Source organism: Stegodyphus dumicola, chromosome 10 (genome assembly GCF_044657685.1).
Source record: "Stegodyphus dumicola isolate Sdum_Otavi_A_Nest chromosome 10, ASM4465768v1".
In the NCBI taxonomy this organism is placed as follows: domain Eukaryota; kingdom Metazoa; phylum Arthropoda; class Arachnida; order Araneae; family Eresidae; genus Stegodyphus; species Stegodyphus dumicola.
In genome coordinates, this window is record NC_140777.1 from 29,721,771 (window position 1) to 29,742,998 (window position 21,228).

At 34.3% G+C, this 21,228-nt stretch overlaps 1 protein-coding gene across 1 annotated transcript in view; it reads left to right on the forward strand.

Moving 5' to 3' along the window:
• The first annotated feature begins 4,812 nt into the window (after positions 1 to 4,812).
• The window catches only part of LOC118204361 (beta-alanine transporter-like), a 226,722-nt gene continuing 210,306 nt past the window's right edge, over positions 4,813 to 21,228 (forward strand). Inside the window, exon 1 of the mRNA XM_085826048.1 lies at positions 4,813 to 5,381. Within this exon, the coding sequence (XP_085682174.1) occupies positions 4,968 to 5,381 (414 nt within the window). The 5' untranslated portion in view covers positions 4,813 to 4,967. The remainder of the gene's footprint in view (positions 5,382 to 21,228) is intronic.

A 21,228-nucleotide genomic window follows, 5' to 3' on the forward strand; every position in this document is an offset into this window, starting at 1 on the left:
AGAATTTAAGTAATTGCAATGAAGATTGCGAGGATATTAAATTATAACCTACAACAGGAGTCAACTTTTACGAACATGAAGTTAAATGTCTAAAAGTAAATTTAATTTTTTTTTTAAGTTTCTATTTCACTGGAAAGATTTTCGTGTCATCTCAATTTAGTTCAATCTCATCTCCATCCAGGCATCTAGAAGAAAAAATTGTATAGCGCTTAAATATTTCAAATTTCATACATTTTTACATCTTTTTTCCCCTTTATACTCAATTTCTCATCCTGCTCTTCAGTTTTGCAATGTTTGGGAATGCGTGTGAGAATGCATAGTTTTCAGCAACTACTTGCTAACCCAAGTCTTGGATGTTAGTAAATTAAAAGCACTAGACCTCAATGACTCGCTATTTCAAGACTAAACGTAATGTTCTAAGCTTAATTTCCATTAAATCTTACGCCTTGGCTGGAAAGCCTAAATTTTAAGCAGTTTAATGCACTACGCTAGATTTTACTGTCTTCAAATCATTATCACTTAATAGCTTGTATTTTAAATCGGGACGGGTCCGAGAGTCTCTCATTGCTCTTCATCTACTACAACCTCTCGAGAGGGCTTCCGGCTCGCCGCATATTTAGAGTGCCCTTATGCCGCACAGACGCTATACATTTACAAACATCCAGTGTTTTCCGGAATTCGCAGTCAACGTCGTTAACCACTATCCCGATGGGGCGGCCTGCAAAATTTTATACTCAAAATACATAAACTCGAGAAGTGACACTCTTGTTGCCTCTAGGAGATGTTCTGGATAGCAAAGATCGTGGCACATACACGTCTTAGCTTATTATCAATCACCAATTTTCCCGATGGGCAATGCAAATGCGAACCAGATTATCTTTAAATATCCTCAACGAAATCATTTTCTCTTACGCATATAGCTCTAGGTGATATGGTTAATAAAATATAACAAATGATGCGATTTAGCAGCTTGTCATTTTGCGGAATTTGAGAAGAAAATTTATCTACATTATCTTAAGTAACATCATAAAATTTTTAACTTCGTTGTACGAAGTAAAAGAACCGTCGTAATTGTGAAAAATTTCAGGTATCATATTTCAACGGAAATATATATTTTGACAGTTTTTGAATCCATTTGAACGCTTTTTAACGTGACGTCTGTACGTTCGGACAGAATAAAGGACTTTTTGGTACTTACGTATTAATGCAACCACCTTAAATAGAATTCGCCAGATCTTCAGAATATGGCAAACTTTGGCAACCATGCGCATAATAACTCTTCCAACAACCATACTCATAACTCTATAAGTCAAGCAACGCCGCTGCTTTAGTGCGTGTTCTTTATTGATGTATTCCAAGTTGCAAAGGTTATTATAAGCAAACCGTGATATTTCTTGCCTTAAACTTAGTTTTAAAATATGAGCTTATGGAATTTGCCAGAAATGGAAGAAACTGCGGTAAAATTTCTGCCGGAATACAGAATTTTGCTGAAAATGTTTTAAGCAAACAACAAGGAAATGCATTTCTTAGACATTCGCTGTTGCTAAGAATTGCCCAATGCCGAGGCCTCACAATTCTCTGGTTCATTTTTAAGCTAAAACAGGTCGCTGTGTACTTCTGGAGAAGAATAGCACAAAAAATGACAGAAGCAGATGGTGAAGAATATAAATGTTCAATTTTTATTTGTCAATTTATTTATCAAATCCTTATTCAATAATTTAAGTTTACATTTTAAATTGCTGAAGTATGTTTTCCTTTTACATGTTAGCAATAGTTACCGAAATACGATAGAACCTATCATAAAAAAATTGGCGCGAAAACCACCAACTTGCAGTTGACAAGTAGCTTTTATCTTTCAATCTCTAAAAAAATGCTAGATCGACAAGTGATTGCAGTAATACGTAAGAACCGACTCTTTTTCAAAATGGATTGTAAAATGAATTTAAAGTGGATTCAAAAGGGAATTTTTAGTGACGTCTGTACATACGTATGTATGTATCTCGCATAACTCAAAAATGATTAGCCGTAGAATGTTGAAATTTTGTATATGGGACTGCTGTAACATCTACGTTCTAAGTTATATACATCACGATCACACCCTACTCGACCTAGATGTCTTTACCCAGTCTTTATTTTTCCAATCGTTGGGCGTAGTTATATATTTCTAATTACAGAAGTATTTTAAATGGCGAAAATAGTCATGTTCTGGCACAGCCAAATTTTAAAAGTAAATTATTTTAGACAAATAGCGGAATGTAACTTTTAACGCTGTCTCTGTACTTGTATTTGTCAAGATTTTAAAATTTTATAATCGTTATGAAAAAACAATTCAGATGTGAACACCATATTACTTTCTAGTAAGGAATATTAAATTATACGCATTTTTTTTCTGCATTTCGTTTAAACTTTTTCCTCAGATATATATTTCTCATTCAATTAGTGCCCACCAGCGGCCGAGCGGTAAAGTCGCTGAACACTGGTAGTTCGGTCCGAGGTTCGAATCCCGCGAACGGGCTGGCTGCATGGGTGGTTTCGTGGTTTTCCCCATGTGTAACGTGTATACGAGCCAGTTTCCCTTAGAAATTCCTCCACGAAAGGCATCCTTCCCCTTAGGCAGATAGCCCTCGAGGCTTTGCCGTAATTAAATAACCTAACCTCATTCAATTAGTTCGGTTCTCCCTTCGCGACAAGGCAAAAATACATAAAAACCCAAAATATCTATATTAAAAATTAAAACATATAGAAAAAATAAAACATAAATACAGCTAAAACAATTTAAAGAACAATTTTTACAATTAAAATTAAAGTTTCTAAGCATAAACAAGCAATTTGACAAGCGGGCAAGAAGGCAGATATTTCGGTGCAACTGAAAGTTTACTTTTGGTTTTATTCGGCAAAAGGTCACCGAAAGCTCAGAAACTGACTTAATTTGTTGTGGACGCTATGCTGAATAAATATATGGGATAATTTAATAATTTAAATGATAATTCCAGAATCTATTAAGCATGATTTAATTCGCAATAATAGAAGAAGACGTTATCTTTGTTGATAGGAAGCTTAGTTTCTCTAGATTGGTAACAATTCCAATAATCTGCTATAATTTATTCAGTTCTCACTTCGCGACAAGACAAAAATAGCAAAAATACATAAAAACTCAAAATATCTATATTAAAAATTGAAAGATACAGAAGAACATAAAACACCAACTACAGTTAAAACAATTAAAATTACACTTTCTACACAAAAACAAGTAATTCAGACAGCGGGCAAGAAGGCAGATTTTTCTGTGCATAAAACTGAAAGTTTAATTTTGGTCTCACTCGGCGAAAAGACACTGAAGGCGTAGAAACTAATTTCATTTGCTATGGAATTTATGTTGTGTTAATATATGGGATAATTTAGTAACTTAACTGATAATTTCAGAATAGATTAAGCATAATTTAATTCGTAATAATAAAAGAAGACATTACTTTGTTGTGGCGAAGCTTAGTTTCTCTACATTATCAACAAATCCACTATTATGCTAAGCTTCAAATATAAACAAATATGGCTGGTATGATAAAAAATAGGCTTAGGCGCACTTAAACAACTTTTAAATTGTTGATAATTCTACAACTATAACATGCAGGTTAACTAAAGGCATAAAAATTTTAAACTGAAGATAAGAACAACATAATTCAATCATGGTTAAAGAAACAAATGCACACTTTACAAACATATAAGAATAATGAAACTCAACTCACTGAGCCTAGTAACTGAGTGGATATATATATACTTTTGGTGCGGCCGATTGCAACCAAAATTGAAAGTTGCACATCTACATGTTATAGCAGTCCTGTATACAAAATTTGAACCTTCTGAGGATACTCGTTTTTGAGTTATGCGAGATATATATATACATACGTACAGACGCTACGAAAAAGTCGCTTCTGAATATATTTTAAATTAGTTTTATAATTCGTTTTGGGAAAAAGATTCCTTTATTCTGTCCTTACGTACAGATATCACTCAAAAACATCGTTAAATTGCATTCGATAGCAGTCATGGATATTTTTGTTGAAATATGGTACCCGGAATTTTTCGTGATTACAATACTTCCTTTACTTCGTATAAAATTATAAGAAGTTTGATTACCGTACGACAACTGAGCGGCGTATTTTATTTGAAAATTTGCCATTTTTTATGTCTTTTCAAACTTGCCTTGAGAGATCGTTTTCTAAGGTTAGAATAATTTGACAAAGTACTGTATTATTACTTATTGCACTAAAAGTAGTATATTTCAAAGCTATTTCTACACTACACGCTTAATACGCTGTACATATTCTGGTCACTTTTACACTATTCCTATTAATTATTACTATTTGCTATTAGAGTTAACTAATAGATATTTATATTGGTATTAGTAACAAATGTGCAGTTGTTTGTAAAATTTTTGAGATCAATGAACTTGTAATTATCAGGCTCAGCTATTTCAGGAAGAATATAAGTTTTTTTCCCTTGTGTCTGTTAAATTAATAAAATAAAACGAATATTTGCAAGCTAAAAATGTATTATTATCACTAGAAATTGTTTTATTGAACCATCAGATAGATATAAAATTGTAATTGCAGTCCTTTAACTTCAAAAGTTGCTTTCTAGCACATATTTCAGCCATCTAGGTAACTTGTATTTGTTCTGCTATTATCATTACGAATATTTGTTTTTGAAAGCAGCAGCACTTAAATTTGATAAACATTCCCTGCTGTGCTCTAGGTGGCGCTATTTGCCGTGCTTACCCTCACACATCAATCTGCTACTAAAAACAACAAGAAATGGTTTTTCTGGCTTCGCTGTAATTGACCGATCCGTCGCCGTCACGAAAGGGCCTCAAACGAAAGGTGGACGCCCTGATGCGATGACGCCCCTTCATGCGGCGGTGGCGTCTTCTGTTCTATTTCGCTTAGAATTTTGAGAGTTCGAGAGCAGTTATGTTGGATGCAGAATTCGAACTGAAGCAGGCTGGTGATTATGGCCGGTATCAACAGCTGCTCTTCTGGTTGGTGTTCTTGCCATCGCAGCTGCCTTACGGAACCCATATGTATTGCCAACTCGTGGCTTCTTGGACTCCTGACCACTGGTGTAGGATCCCTCGGGTTGGCCCCGATGACGAGGCCGTATATTTGAATATTCGCTCAAACATGGTGAAGGTGTACAAGAACGCAGAAATATGGCATACTCAATGTTTCGTGAACCATACACTGGAATATGTTGTTTTAAGCAAGCATCGAAAGGTAGCTAGGAAGAGATCCATGGATTTCCTCGCCCGTGACCTTTCTGAATGTGAACATGGATGGTTGTATAACAGGAGTTGGCTGGGGAATGTGGATAGTATAGTTTCGGAGGTAAGACTAGTTATTGATTTTTATGTTAGAAAAGAAACATTTCACAGACAGTGTTTTATTATTTGTTGTTGGTTTTCAAATACGGTAGAGCTTTGATTATTGAGACTTCGAATTCTCTCATTCGATCGATCAAAAAATTCGGGTTATGGGGCTACTTTCGTTCCGTAAGCCAAATTTTGAATCACTTTGATCGAAGTAAGATAATTTGTTTTATTGGATTATCGTGTTTCCCCAAAATAAAAATACAATCACTTTGATTCGAGCGAGGGAATGTTATTTTTTCGTTTAATGTGTTTATTTCAACTAAAAGCTTAAAGTTTGACAAATATATATTTTTTAAAATATGGCAACACGCACCAAACAATTTTCTTTAAAAGAAATTGTGATTCAGCTGACTCTTCCAACTTTTGTCACCAACTCAATTTTGACTACACTAAATGTTTTTTAAAAAAACAGAAACATATCTCTTGCTTAAGCTATTTGAATAACCAAAGAAGAAAATAAAGTGATTCAACTTAAACATTTTTATTAGTAGTACTTAGTTTCAAAATAAGAACACTGCTGTAAGATACAATAACTAACAATACATTTAACTGTTGCCAATAGCCAGTGTTGGCGAATATATCATTCTCTGAAAATTTTTTCAATGCGTGTTATACTGGAACGTAAAAGATCCAATATTTTTACGTTCTGAAAACGAAATTTGTAAAGTGCTCTTTCGTTGATAGAAAAGACTACCAGCGCCTGAGCAGAAAGGCACTAAATACTTTTAATTCGACCTTGGTTCGATTCTAGGTGGAACAGGCTGGTTGCATGGGCATTTTCTTGGATTTCTTCGATATAATCAGCTTCCCTTAAAATTTCCTCCGGAAAGGCATCCTTCCTCACAAACAGATTGTCCTCGCGTGCTTTGCCGTTATTAAATAAACCAAACTATCCTCGACAGAATCTATGCAGTTATTTTAAATTTGCTTTAACACATAGTCATTTCTATTTCAGTTAAAAGCAATTGGAGTTTTATAACTAACTATCAAGTACAGTTCAGTATTTCTGAGAAGAATTTACAATTAGAAATAGGGAAAACGAGTACATCAACTGAAAATAAAGTTATGAAATTGAAACAAACTACAGGCTGATTTTCAGATTTCCATTACAAATTATGATATAAAACTTGGTTCAAGTGGAAGCAATAGGATAAGTTTAAGAATGCAAGTCTCTGGAAGACAGCTTTTGGAAAAATGATTTATTTAAAATGAACTGTTTGAAGTGGCGGTGGCAAATGGTACCATAAACAACTGCTATGATGCTATATAATCATAAACGAAAACTAGATGGAAATCTTTGCATTATTTATAAAAGGAAATACTTAATTATTCAAGACATAACTTTGTGCATTTTCCCAATGAATAATTTAGAAAAAGAGAGCTTCAGGTAAATATTTCCCTTAAGCGACAACAGTTTTTATCTTGCTAGCGCTAGGAAATTGCGTTGGTTAAATAATTAGAACTTGGAAGATAATTATATCGTAAAATTCGGAATGCTGAAATTCTGGAAACTGCTTATTAGCCAGGATAAGTTAAAGATAAATTACAAAGTTTCAGTTTTCACGCAGTGCAAGTTTTGCCAAGTTGCGTGAATGATAAATACATGCTAGCGTAAAGGTTTATAAACAAAGATTTAAAACAATTTGAAAAGACTCGTCTGAAAGCGCTTCTAACGTCAAAAATATTTAAAATATATTTCTATTCTGTGAGACTAAAAAGTAAAATCATTCGATATTTTTCTTCAATATTCTCTCAAGTTCCGAAGATTAATGAAAAGTTTGTAATCCGATCTCGAGCAAAGGTTTCGGAAATGTATATGTCTCACTTTGCTTAGAATGGATTAAAACTTTCCTATTCCGAACGCAGTTTGATAGAAGAAAGGTAATATTTTTGAGAGGGAGTAGCTCGAGTAAAAATGGATGCGCGCAGTGCTTCTTTTCCATGACTATCTTCGAATGTAAAGCAAGCTCGTGTCGGAAAATAATGCAGCGGGGAACTACTTCCGATTTCATCGTTCTAAATTTTTCATTCCAGCCTGGGCCGAATGGGTAGTAAAAGTATGGCACAGCAGGAATCATTACTTTTTCTAGTATACGGGAAAAATGTGTATCGAACGTAATGGGGGAAAAGATTTCAAAACTGGACTCCAAACTGAAATCTGTACTAAAGAATTTTTCCTTTAATGTCCGAAAATACATTAAGTATTTAAATGAACGCATTATCCCTTACGGAATTCGAAAAGAGAAGTTGCGCAAGTACTTGCACGTGTCTTTAATACAGGCAAATGGTTTAATGCATCAATACCTTTTTTGTTGTTTGGTTTTTATCTCTTAGCTACCAAGGATTCGGGGGTCTTAAATCTTTCCTGTTATATTTGTATGTCAGAGCGTATTACCTTCATTCTCATACATATTTAAGCGATCTATTTTTCCGCTCCGCTTCAAAAATGCAAAATAGGAATGGATATTTGCGGAGATTTTGTTGTAATGGATTGAATATTTCATTAATGAGTGTGTTTTAGGAAATTTCGAGAAACCAGAAACATCTTTTTGTATTTTTTTTTTTTACAGAATTGAATCGGAGATTTCAAGATATTTTTATTATGTAAATGCATCTCAATTTCACATTACTAAAATGAAATATGTATCTTAAAATCTTTAAAGTAGGTATGATTTGAAAATTAATGCTGACATCGCAATGCGAAAATAAATGACTCCAAGTGTTTTTAATATGCATTGCTCTACATGTAATTTACTGCACAGCGCATGACTTCGTAGTTATTTGAGCTCAGGAACAGCTCGACATTTTTTATATTAATAATGCCTTTAGCGGAATTTTTACAAATTCTTCGAGCCATTAAATGCTAGTAAGATAAAAACTGTTGTTGTTTATAGGAAATGTAAGGATTTATCACATTCGACCGTGCTTGTTGTCGTAGTGTTAAGTGTTATTGCATTCAGTTGGCAAGTGAAAGACCCATAGTTTGAGAACCGGTGATTTAAAAGGTTTATCATGTTTAATGCTTTTCTCTACTTGCCACAACGTAATATTGGTCTATGCAATATTACCTTATTACCGACTGACTATGCTTCGTAATGGTAATAAACAAAAGAACTTTATATTTACAAATACCACTTCTCAAACTGTTACCGTACAAAAGAGTGTTTTCATCCTTAATTTAGCTTCACCACCCACAATGCTTTAACTATTTAACCAACTCATAATTCTTTAACTATTTGACTTATTAGAAAATAACAATCATGATTTCTCAATAATTTAAATCTTTTTTGGGAGGCAACAAATTTGAGTGATACAATTTAAATAGATATAATTTATGATATAATCCAACATGATAATTTTAGGAAAATATGCAGCATTATTGTAATTTATAAAAGAAGTCTTTAACACTATACATACCATACTTTGCAGAATTATTATTTTTTTCTTCATTTAAAATACGTTAGTTGATGATGCGGCATTCATCTGATTATTTAGGAAGAATATTAATTTAGTAAGAAATTTATGCAAATATTTGTATTTTTACGAGTAATTTAGGTTTTATGTATTTTTGTGGCGTTGTATATTGTTTTTATATAGTTTTTTAATGTATTTTTATAGCAATTCATATTTATTTATTGCATTTTGTTTAGTTTTGAATTTCGATACTTGCGTATTAACAAGCCCACCAGCGGTCGAGCGGTAAAGCTGCTGAACACGAGTAGTTCGGTCCGAGGTTCGAATCCCGCGGACGGACTGGCTGGATGAGCGTTTTCGTGGTTTTTTCGTATGTGTAACGTGTATACGAGCTAGTTTCCCTTAGAAAGTCCTCCATAAAGGAATTCCTCCATCAGGCAGATAAACCTCGAGGGTTTGCTATAATCACATAAACCAAACCAAATTTACGTATTATCGAAACCACGTTGGCGCAATTTAGCAATTTTTCATAGATGGAAACATAAAATTATTCATGAGTTGGAAATTGGTAGTATTTGCGATTTCCTAAAAAGGATCCGCAAACTACCGATATTTATCGTAAGATGGCAAGCATTATCAACATATGAAAAGTCAACATTGTATAGCAATTTGAAACACAAATTTTAATTTTTAAAGAAGTATTACGCGACAAAATAAAAAGGAAACCCTACATTCGTCTTCAAATGTTTCTGTAATTTCTTTGCGCTGTTTTTCTCCCTAAGTATACAGCGCTCTGTTTTCGCTTAAAAGTCATCACAGAATGGCAGCGAGACTTTAGCATCACGCAAACATCGACAACACTGGCTATCTACCAAACATATGTCCTGTTTGTTTGTTCCCTTTAGATTTTTTGCAGCAAAATTCTGTATTGCTGCAGACAGTTTGCCAAAGTTTCTTCCATTTCTGGCAAATTCCACAAGTACATGTTTTAAAATTAAGGTGCAAAATATCAGGGTTTGTTTATACAAATCATTAGAACTTAGCGACGTTGCTTTAAATGAAAATTTGTTGCGGACATGGTAGCCGGAAGTATGGTTATGCTTATGGCTGCCAGAAGTTCGCAAAGTCTAAAAATTTGGCGACTTTTATTAAGGTGGTTACGCGTAACACGATAGTACCTTTTATATATATGAACAATGCATCAAGCACGGCTCCATTTTTCTACAGGTTTGAAAGAAATAAGTAAAAATCTGAACTACTGCTGAAATAGTTTCGAAAACTGTGCTGAGAAAATCAACTTCAGTACTCAGGAGTATTAATTACGTACATGACAACCGAGAATGAACGGTAGGATTTCAGGATATCTGGGTGAAGTTCGTATTATGTGAAATCGATTAATAATACACACAAAACATTTCCCTACAGAGTTTATCAGTTTTAATATGCGTATTAACAACACAGCATGTAAAATATCATGCAAACTAGCATAAGCTTAATTTGGCGTAGATTTTATATAAATTTAGATTTCGAGGGCGATCAAATATAACTAATTTTTCTTCAGGAGTAAAAATATTTCAAAGTGGGACACGTGTTTCATTGCTCCAAGCCATATAAAGTTTTATTTGAAATCTAAGCCAAATTAAATTTGCTGTTTTGTTTAATTTTAAGTTAATAAGTAAGTTTTTCTTCCGATTCCGATTTCAGCACAAAAAAAAAAAAAAAAAAAAAAAAAAAGACAACCAGTTTTTGCCCATTGGGCGAATTTCTGTGATGTAACTTTTGTGTGATTCTTTCTTTATTGTAATTAAACTTATCAATTTATATATTGCAAGCACTATTTCTTAAAATTCGCAGGGGAAGAAGTTAAGTCGAGTATGTTCAGGACATCTTGCAGCCATGGGATAGGTCTGTTCCTATCAATCCATACATTTATCAGAAGTTCATCATTTATTGGCAGTTCATATACACAACACATGCAACACACACAATATACACAATACGCGAAATCTGTGGTACTTACATATTATCCCACTGATCGGCCGAACAGCGCGGTTTAGCACCAATTATGGATGAACACTTCCTTAGAATTCCACTGCAACGATTAGCGATTGGCGAAGGCCGAAATTTCAGTCGACGGTCCATGAGATAATACATAAGTACCCAATCTTTCTGACAAACTCATTTAAATAAAACCAGATACTTACGTATAATCCCGTCGACCAATCAAGCTGGCTTCCTTCGAACCAAGAAAGTTAGCAGAGATCCTCCCAAAATTGCCTCAGTAGTTCCTGGGGATTTCTAAGAAACTAGCACCTCTCTATTTAATAAACAGCCAATATTGATGCAATTGATCTTTGTGCTTCGTTCGTTCGTTGCTTTCCACTATTTTATTAAGGCCTTTAAATTCACAGAATTTGAGGTGATTGCGCAGGTAATTGTTCCAGTCTGCTATTGTTTTGTCGGTCATACTGAGTTATCCATATTAATATGCACTTTTTGATGGTAGGGTACTATAACGTTTGAGAATGATCAGTCGTTTGCTGTTCTGTAGAAGGAAGGCCCCCAAATTTTAATATGTTTTTAAATGCTAGATAAAAATACAGTAATAACAGTTAATTTAAGTCTCGGTTCATAAAACTAAAATTTGGCTTATCGTGAAGTTACATTATACAAACGGTTACATCAAACGAAAGTGCAGATATTAGGAGTGAGTCATCACGCTTATCCGTAACTGGTGCTAAATTGCGCTGCTTTGCTACAATTTCACGGTCGGCGGCATAATATATAACTACCAAAGGCTATTTTAGTTCATTTTACTCGATACAAACTCCAGCAATAAGTAAGATTCTGCCATTTATTTTTTGAACACCTCATAAACTTCCTTTGTGTCTTCTTACTCTATATTAAAAAAAAGTACTGATTTTGTTCCATAAAACTGAGGTTTTTCAAATTTTCTTTTACTTAAAATTTTAGCCCAATTCTGCTTTAATCCAGAAACTCTCTTAGTCTCGAAAGCACACTTTTATGTCAGTTCAATATAAATGTCCCTTTTACATTTCAAATTGTTACCACCAAATATTATCGCCCTGTATTACATTTAAAGAATCTAAATAAGGAAGAATCTGCACGAACGTATGCATGTTTCTCGCATTATGAAAACACAGTGGTACCTAAAGCCATCCAATTTTGAATGACGTAGTTCTCCACCCGAATATGGGAACCTGAAAGCCCAATTTTGAATTTCGAGTTTGTTATATTATATATTTAATATTTTGTAAAACTTTAACGAATTTCTAATTAACAAAATCAACGATTTCAAAGCGATCAATGGCAATATTGTACGGTAAAAAAATTCTAAAGATAAGCTATATTAAACATATTTAGACCAAACGGAACGTTAGCCAAAATGCTCCCGAAACATGTATGTAAATGAAAAAACGCTCCTTGTGCGTAACACAAAATCTGAAAGCTTTCGGGTTTTTTTTCTTTTTTTAAGTTTGTGTCCTTTAGGGTATTTTTATTTATTTATATTATTCTTGCATTTATCCTTTGTGAAGCTTTCGAGATATTTGGACTCGTATTAGTGATTTAAAATCATCCCACATTCAAATTCATCTCTGAATAATTTTGATGTATTTCTTAATTAAACAAGGTATTATTTTTAAAATCTGTTCTTAAACTTCTTTCGCCTTAATTACGGATTTCAAGTTAATTAAAAATCTTTATTATTGAATAAAGTTTTTTCTCCTAATTCTTATTTTGATATGAAATACTTTTAAGATATTCGAGAACATTTTATGACTCTAGAGGTAATTTAAAAGCTTCGGATTTGAGGACACTTAGAATTTTTTTCTCCTCTACACCTGTTAGATGTACACTAGATTAATTGACATAACAAAGCTCAATATTTTACAGACTGACTAATTATACTAAACTACGCAAAGCTATAGCCATCAGAAGAGATGCTTTTGTGGAAGACTTTATGTGGCAATCTTCCTCTTATTCACACTACACATAAGGAAATCTCTTTTACTAGACCGAGGGAATACACAACATCTAGGATACAGCTTTCCACTTCCACGAAATGAATTTGTCTTTGGATCGAATTCATCAGCCGCTGTATGTCTTCTAATTTTCGCGTGCTATTCGGTAATATATTTTGGTTTTACTCCTCGCATTGCGTGTAACTTTTTACTTTGGCTCGGACGTCAACTCCAGTCTTCATCCGAAGCACGAACTCTTCTGGATCGCCCGATAGTTACTATGCCGTCCTTCCTTCCACTTCCGCTGTTGCCACCGCGTGGAATGAATAACCAGCCGTACTGAGACATTCATCTTATTCTGTGAGAATCGATTTTTATTCAGATCGCAAGCTGTTTCTAACTCTTTGTGTAAGACTTTGTTAATAGCTGGCTGGATGAACTGTAGGACATGATAGATGAGGGCTCGTGTGTTGAACATCGGCATAAATAGGTCTTCGGAGAAATGAGCGTTGCGGAGTATCAAATACCGTTGTAATAACTTAGAAAATCCGAAGTAACGCAAACACCCAAAATAACACAATAGTAACTGGAGGCGTGAGAATAACTGGGTAGGAAATTCTTCAGTTTAACATTACATATAATTCTATCTCGTTTATCCTATATATTTTTACAAAGAACAGTAATCTTCTTGCTATAAATGAAGGTTAAATTCATACGGCAGTCATGGGGGTAGGAAGTGAAAATTCGCAAAGCTTTCGCAGCCAGGTATTTAAAGTTCGACTTCAAAATTGAACACAAACACGCATGCTCTCTTCTGATAAGACATGAATTATATAACACAGATTTCTTCCGGTCTTATTTTTCCTTGTTTATTTCCGCAGCATTCAAATAGCAGACACTTGGAACCTGACCTTGTATGTTTATCATCATCTGTAATATAGTGCTCATTTTTTTGTTATACTGTGTTTAATTTTGTGTATTTATCCGCTTATTTATATACTAGTGAAAGTACTAGAAATATATTCTTCGGCAAATGCACGTACTTTCTAGTATATCTATGTTTTGTCTGGTTTGGTTAGATTACAGCAAATCACTCTAGGGATTATCTACTTAAGAATGGGAATGCCTTCGTGGACGACTTTCTAAGGAAAACTGGGTCGTATACACGTTATGCGGGGGTAAACCACGAAAATCTTTAAGAAGCCAGCCCGTTCGCCGCGATTCGAACGCAGAGTGTTCGAATTATTCGAACTTTCAGCGTTCAGCGACTTTACCACTCGGCTGCTGGTGGGGCCTAGCCTATCCAGTGTTCTCAGTTTAATTTGATCTCTAGAATAATCATGCGTATATGCAGTGTAAAAACAGATACGTACGTGTTGCTGATTTCAGAAGTTTGCTTTCGAAATTGTGTAGGAAAGAAATAAAAAATGTCGTACGAGAAGATGTCCTAATGAACCGGATAAAATAATTAAAAGGGCAGCATTTATCCCTCGGACCGGCTTTTGCTTACCTCTGCTTTAAAGTATATGTATGTAGATAGCTCTCTATTACGTAACAAGTTTTCAAAAAGCAATATTTCTCGCATTAAAATTGATGTCGGGATTAACAAGCAACAGTTAAGGTTAGATTATTTTTAATCATAACCACAACATAAATGTGAAAAAGAGGAAAAGTTTCGAAAGAAACGACTTTTGGTGTCACCGTACAAAAGAGTTCAGATCTAACGGATGGCAAGTTCTATAGCAGCTTCTTTAATCATAGCTGTAGAAATCTACAACGTTCTTCAATTTATTTAAAAAACAATTTATTACTTTCTTTGATATCAGATTTCTAACTTGACAAGTTTTAATTCTCAATAAATTATGCTCAATAAATTTCACTTCGAAATTAGAAATAAACATGCCATGTTTGAAATACTGTATCAAAGAAAGTAATAAATTGTTTTAAATGAATTAAATGAAGTGAAGGACATTGTACGTTCTTACAGCTATGAGTAAAGGAATTGCTATGAAACTTGCCATCCGTTAGATCTCAACTCCTTTGTCGGTGACATCGACTACATCGAACGTCGCTTCTCCCGAACTTCTCCCCTTTTACACATCTATGTTGTTGTTCTTATAGAAGAAATTCTGGATACAGAGAAGTCGCTTCAGTCGATTTCTGCAACTTAAAATTTGGGTACTGGTCCAATGATTTAAAATATATTTATATCAAATACAGTGTGTCAACGAGAAACTTATTTCCTACATAAATAATATTCTGTTCACTCACATTTATGTTGTTGCTATGATATCACTACTGTTATGGTGAAATCAAATGGCGCCAATATGTTATAGGTTTCCTAAAGGTCTGGTACCTAAAGGTTTCCTACTCTGTTCACATAACACTTAAATTTTTTTTTAACAGTAATATACTAACATCAATAAGCCCTGTACATTTGCGTTGTGTTTTCGGATTAACTCTGAAATCAATTTGAGACTGAGACGGGTGAAAATCATTGAGCACACACACAAAAAGAAATAAATAAACATTGACTGATCTAGAAAAGTGAGCCTATTTATTTAAATTTTTAAGAGTTACTTAGTCTAGTGATTTGTAAGCAATTAATATTCAATCAGTACTCTTAACATATTGATTTTTACACAGTGCAGAATGAACTTAGTAAGCAAATCATATTCAAGCTGAACTGAAAAATATTGCTTTCTACAAAATGCATACCTCTACAGAGTAATATTACTTCTACCTTAGACTCAATAATATCAAACTATTATGGCTAGTACATTCAGATAAATATGATCAGATAAAACTTTGGATAAATTAACAATACCCTCCCCGGGGAGAAAAAAAAAGAATGATTAACAAGTCATACATTCCAAAAAAAAAACATTTCACACAGAGTAATCAATACCAATGTAATTTCAGGTTATTGCACATAGTAACTTTCTATTTTCAAAAGAACGATTTAACCGGGTAATATGTTAATTAAAATCAGCTATTACATCCTACAAGCAAATTTAACTCAGAATAACCAATGTAATTCAGGTTATTGCACATAGTAACTTTCTATTTTCAAAAGAATGATTTAACCGGGTAATATGTTAATTAAAATCAGCTATTACATCCTACAAGCAATTTAATCCCTAAGAGGAGCAAAGAAGCTCAACTAATGACACCTTTACCAATCAATCTTCACCAAGAAAGAAATTCACAAGTTCAATTAAATAATTTAATGAAGAATAAATTTCCTTAACCAATCTGACTAATTTACATTCACAGTTTCAACTAACTAATTTAAATAATGATATATTTCCTTGGCCAATCTAATAATTTACTTTATGGACAACAAAATGATTTCATTAGAATTAGGTTAGTTTACTCAACTACAAAATTTTTAATTCAACTAATTAAGTTATTTCAATCACTATTAACTATTTTAGTTGTTAGAATTACTTATTAGAAATGTCTAGTAAACTTTACTATAAGAATTGCCTATTATAAATTTTTTCTTTCTTTTTTTTTTTTTTAAATATCCGACCAACAAATAAAAGAAAACAAATAAAAGGAACTTATCTTATGAAATACAAGCTGCAGATGAACAGGAGGAGGAGAAATGCCCTCATATTTAAAAATTATCAAGATGCCAAGTAGGCCGGCTGCTTAGCGTAGTAGAAACAGAGAAGAGTTCAGGGGTGGATAGTTTTCCAAAAAGTCCGGCTATTATTTTTGATTTAAGAAGCACTACGGAGGTTCTCCTTGATGTCCAATCCAATATTGAAGTTAGCATTTTTTTCGTGGGACACCGGAGCTAGCGATGCAGAAGACTCTTGATGGCGGCAATTAATTCTTAAAGATTAGGATGGTCGAAGCAGATGGAAACTATTCATGGAGGAGAGACTGAAATTTCTTCTTAACGGCACTAGAACTAGGCATCACTAGCGATGCAGAAGACTCTTGATGGCGGCAATTAATTCTTAAAGATTTGGATTATCGATGTAGATGATACTCTATTCATGGAGGAGACTGAAATTTCTTCTTAACGGCACTAGAGCTAGGCATCACTCTTCTTTGCATTTTCCTATTTTAATTATCTTTGAGTAACTTACATATTAAGGCACGGCAATGAGGAGCCTATAATTTAGTCGAGGTCATAATTCGTGCAACTAAGTCCCTCGTTCAAAACTCCAGGGCAAGAGGCCCGTAGATCCAAAGGCGGAAAAATTCATTTTCCGAGATGAAATTCTGCTGCCAACGAGACAGCGTCAGATGGTAAGTAGAAAGTGCAAAAAAGTGTAAAAAGTGAGCTCGTCCCCTAAAACAACCCGTTAAAAGGGAGAGCGCCGGACTACCAAGTTGGCGCAACCCATTTTTCGCCGAAAATTGAAATAGTTGCAACCACAGCATACCCTCATGTTATCAAACTCGCCAAAACCACTATTTTGAAACCTCAACGAAAAATCTATGTCGCCAAACCCTCGCCAAATAACCACCACCTGCGACCGGGGGAGCTTAGGAATTTCAACAAGCCTGCAAGGGTCCCAACGAAAGAACACTGAGAACTCGCAAAAAGTGACTTTTCAACCGGAAAGAAGGCATTTCATCCCCCTTTAACTAAATCACAAGCGAAACGAAGAAAATCTACTAATTAAAGCTCATAACTGAAATGCAATTAAAGTTAGAAAAATGAAAGTTATGCCAAATTAAAGAGCTAATTTTTCTGCAACTAATGATATTAAATACTAAGAAATCAAATTAATTTTTGACATGAAAAACTGAGTTTATTACGCAGGAAAAATACTTATCCATTGTTTGCGTGTACAAGAATGAAGACGCAGTTCGCGTAAACTCGGAAAGCCAAAATACGAGGGCCATCCAGGAAGTAGATTACGTTTCCGTCTGTGTCCGCTAGGGCCGGGGCTAGCGCGGCCATCTTGGGGTCAGAGCGTTGCGCAGCTCAGTCTGCATCTAGCCGTGCTAGTGAGAGGTTCGTGCTGTGCTCCGTTCAGATACTGTGACGGTTTGAAATGTCTGCGTTAATTGAAAATCCCGCGAGGTGCGCTCAGTAATAAGGTTTCTGACTGCAAAAAACTGTAAACCGATAGAAATCTATCGGCAGCTTCGTGAAGTGTATGGGGACAACATTATCACTGAAGGTGGAGTGCGTCAGTGGGTCATAAGATTTCAAAATGGCCGAACCAATGTTCACGACGAAGATCGAAGTGGGAGACCCAGCATAGTGACCGCCGAACTTCTCGAAAAAGTCGATGCTAAAGTCCGTGAAAATCGAAATTTCACAATAACGGAACTTTCTTTGAGTTTTCCACAAATTTCGCGAAGTTTGTTGCACGAAATCATCAGCGAAAAGCTTGGTTACCACAAGTTTTGTGCAAGATGGAAGGCAAGAAGAGGTAACGAAGTGGTTGAAGGCGCAGGCGGCCGAATTTTTCGACGAAGGAATTTCCAAGCTCGTACATCGCTACGATAAATGCCTTAATTTGTATGGTGACTATGTAGAAAAGTAGTATTTGAGTGTGGCTTTCATCTGTATATAATAAAATTTGTTTCCTATACTTTGTTTATTTTTTTATTCCAAAACGTAATCTACTTTCTGGATAGCCCTCGTATATTACACTAGAATTAATAGGCCCAGAAAGAATATAACCAACTTGTGTAGCTCAAATTTTGAATAATTACAAATTAAAATTTTGATTTTTATGAATCACTTAATTAAATTAAATTCGCTACACAACACTACTTTTTGAAAAGCTAAATTAAAGGTTACAATCTTATTTAGACACTTAAATGAAAAATACGTGTAAACAAATACGTGATCTTCAATATTTTTTCCTTGAGTTTACATTGCACATGTTTCTTTCTATTAGCAATTTCTATATTTTCCATAAAGGTGGAAATGTTGAGTTTATGCTACATTGGTTTCTTTTTATTAGCAGTTATGAAACTGTCGACATTTCCCATGAGTATTATTTCGTTTAACCACGATAATAATCTAGTTTTTGAAGTTTAGATTTTTTTTAAAAGAACGTAAAAATGTAAACATTAAGTTTAAACAGCTATTTTCAATTATTAAACAGTATAAATGTTCAGATCTTATTTTAAAGCATAGATTCATGTTTCATTTTTTATTTCCTATTGTTTTATTTGCATCTGGCATATGTTTCATTACTTAAATTTGACTTACTGAACGGCAACGCGTTTATCGTTTGAAAGTTGTTTACGTTCATTTCGCGATATCGCTGTTGTTAGGCCCGAAACCATTACCAATATGAAAAAACAGCCGGTCCTGCACTCTACTTCTGCATTATCATTTCCAATCTGTTATAAATAGGTTTTTATTCTTCACTTTCGACAAAGTTTATTAGCATATGACGGCACGGAAACCGGCGATCGCTGCAACGCCATCTGTTGATGACTTTGTCAAATGCTTGTTATGAGTATTATTTGGTTTAACCTCGATAATAATGCAGCTTTCTAAAGTTTTAGATTTTTTCCGTTGTATATGGCTAATGATCTACCTTGATGCCAAATATAATCCATTTAAAAGTGATCTAGTTTTTCATCGGTAAGTCAGTGCGCAATAAAAATGGCACTTTTCAGACCTTAATAATTCCATAACTATAGATAGATTAATGAAATTTGGCTTTCTGAGTGTTCAGTGGACCTCTATTAGACAAAAAATTTTGAAAGTTTTTAGGTCTAATAGGTTTTGAGTAATGGGAGGTCGAAAGTAGCTCGGAATGATTTGTATAAGGTACACATGGCCGGTGTCTCGATGTTTTCTTTTCCATGTGTTCCGAATTTGGCTGACACACTTCTGTGTGTCTAAATATGGCACAAAGGCTATCTTCATATAGGGAGGTTTGCATTCTTGGAGAACTTTCTAGAAGAAACGCTCGTATTCACATTACACATTGGGAAAACAAACTATGCAGCAAGCTCGTTCGCCTGAATTCGAATCAGGGGCCTTAACCACTCGGTCACTCACAAGCAATGGAGATGATTTTATATAGTTTGTTCTTTGTTTTCAGAAGTCCAGAGAACTGCAGTTTAATTCTGTGTTTCGGATTTTGGAATATTATTTCCTTTGGGTTTTTGCTGAAATTCTAATGGACTATATCATAAAAACTGCTCATATATACATATATGTGTGTGTGTGGTTGTAAATAGCAGAAAATTAAAGCGAGTAAAAAAATCAGAAATTCGTAGATTTATTCGAAACTTTTAGGAAAAATTGATATTCCCAAAATCTTATAAAATTCAGTAACACTTTGGAAAAAAATCGGGGAAATTAGAGACATCATGAAGTTACTGCTGTAGTTTGGTAACGCTTGTGAGCTTTGTCATAAAAAATAGACTAACCGAAGGACTTTACATGGAGTACAGTTGGTAGTGATATGAAAAGTTGGTAGTCTGTTGAAACGGATATCTGAGGAATACGTCGGATGTGAGGGAGCTTCCCACTTAAGCTGGTGAATAACAGCTTTCGTCATGTTTGCCGCATGTGCTGTCGGGTTATTTATGTGAATGACGATGCCATTTCCTTGATATTTTATCTTAAAGTTCTAGGTGAACGCCATGTAGTTGTTTAAAGCAGATAAACTGACGAGTGATTTGTTGTGGATAAATAAATATCAATCAAATTATTAAAACGCTTCGTATCGAAATGTGATGAGCGACCCGAATGTCATCGCTCAGTTCTATTTCGTACGAATAATTTCGCACTTCAGTCCTATATCAGCAACAGCATATTTCCCAGGCACAGTACCAATTTGTTTAGAAGCCTCAGCAGCAGTGGAAACTTTATTGAACTCATGTAAAGAAAACGTCGGGTGTACGTTTTTTTTAACTTGACACTCCAAACTCTGACGAAAAAAAACGCAAATTTGCCATTCATATTGATATGCATACAAGATAAATTTAGCTACACTGTATTATTACCAGCAGTGATATCTAGATAAAACATTTTGGAACAAAACATTAATAAGTAAAGAATAAAAAATAGCCGCAAAAATAATATATATGATAATTTATTAATAAATGTACTCATTCGACAATATTGATATAAGCTGAAATTTTCATTTCGTTAATTTATATGCGTTGTTGAAACCGATACACTGTCAAAAGCATAAAATTTTTCCAGACGCGTACAAGGATTATTTATCTTTTAAAATCACATGAGTCGTGGCATGATGATTGTTGTTGACTTCGAGAATCGTTTATTTCCGAAGAAGGGATCAATTCCAAAGCAATGACTCTACTCACGCACATTCAAAACAGCGCTTAGCTTCTTAACCACGCCTCCGTTGGCATTAGATGTAGGTATCCCGGGAACATTAATGCTCCACGTGAGCTTCGATTTTTCTAGCAAAATATACATCTCGAAACTATTAC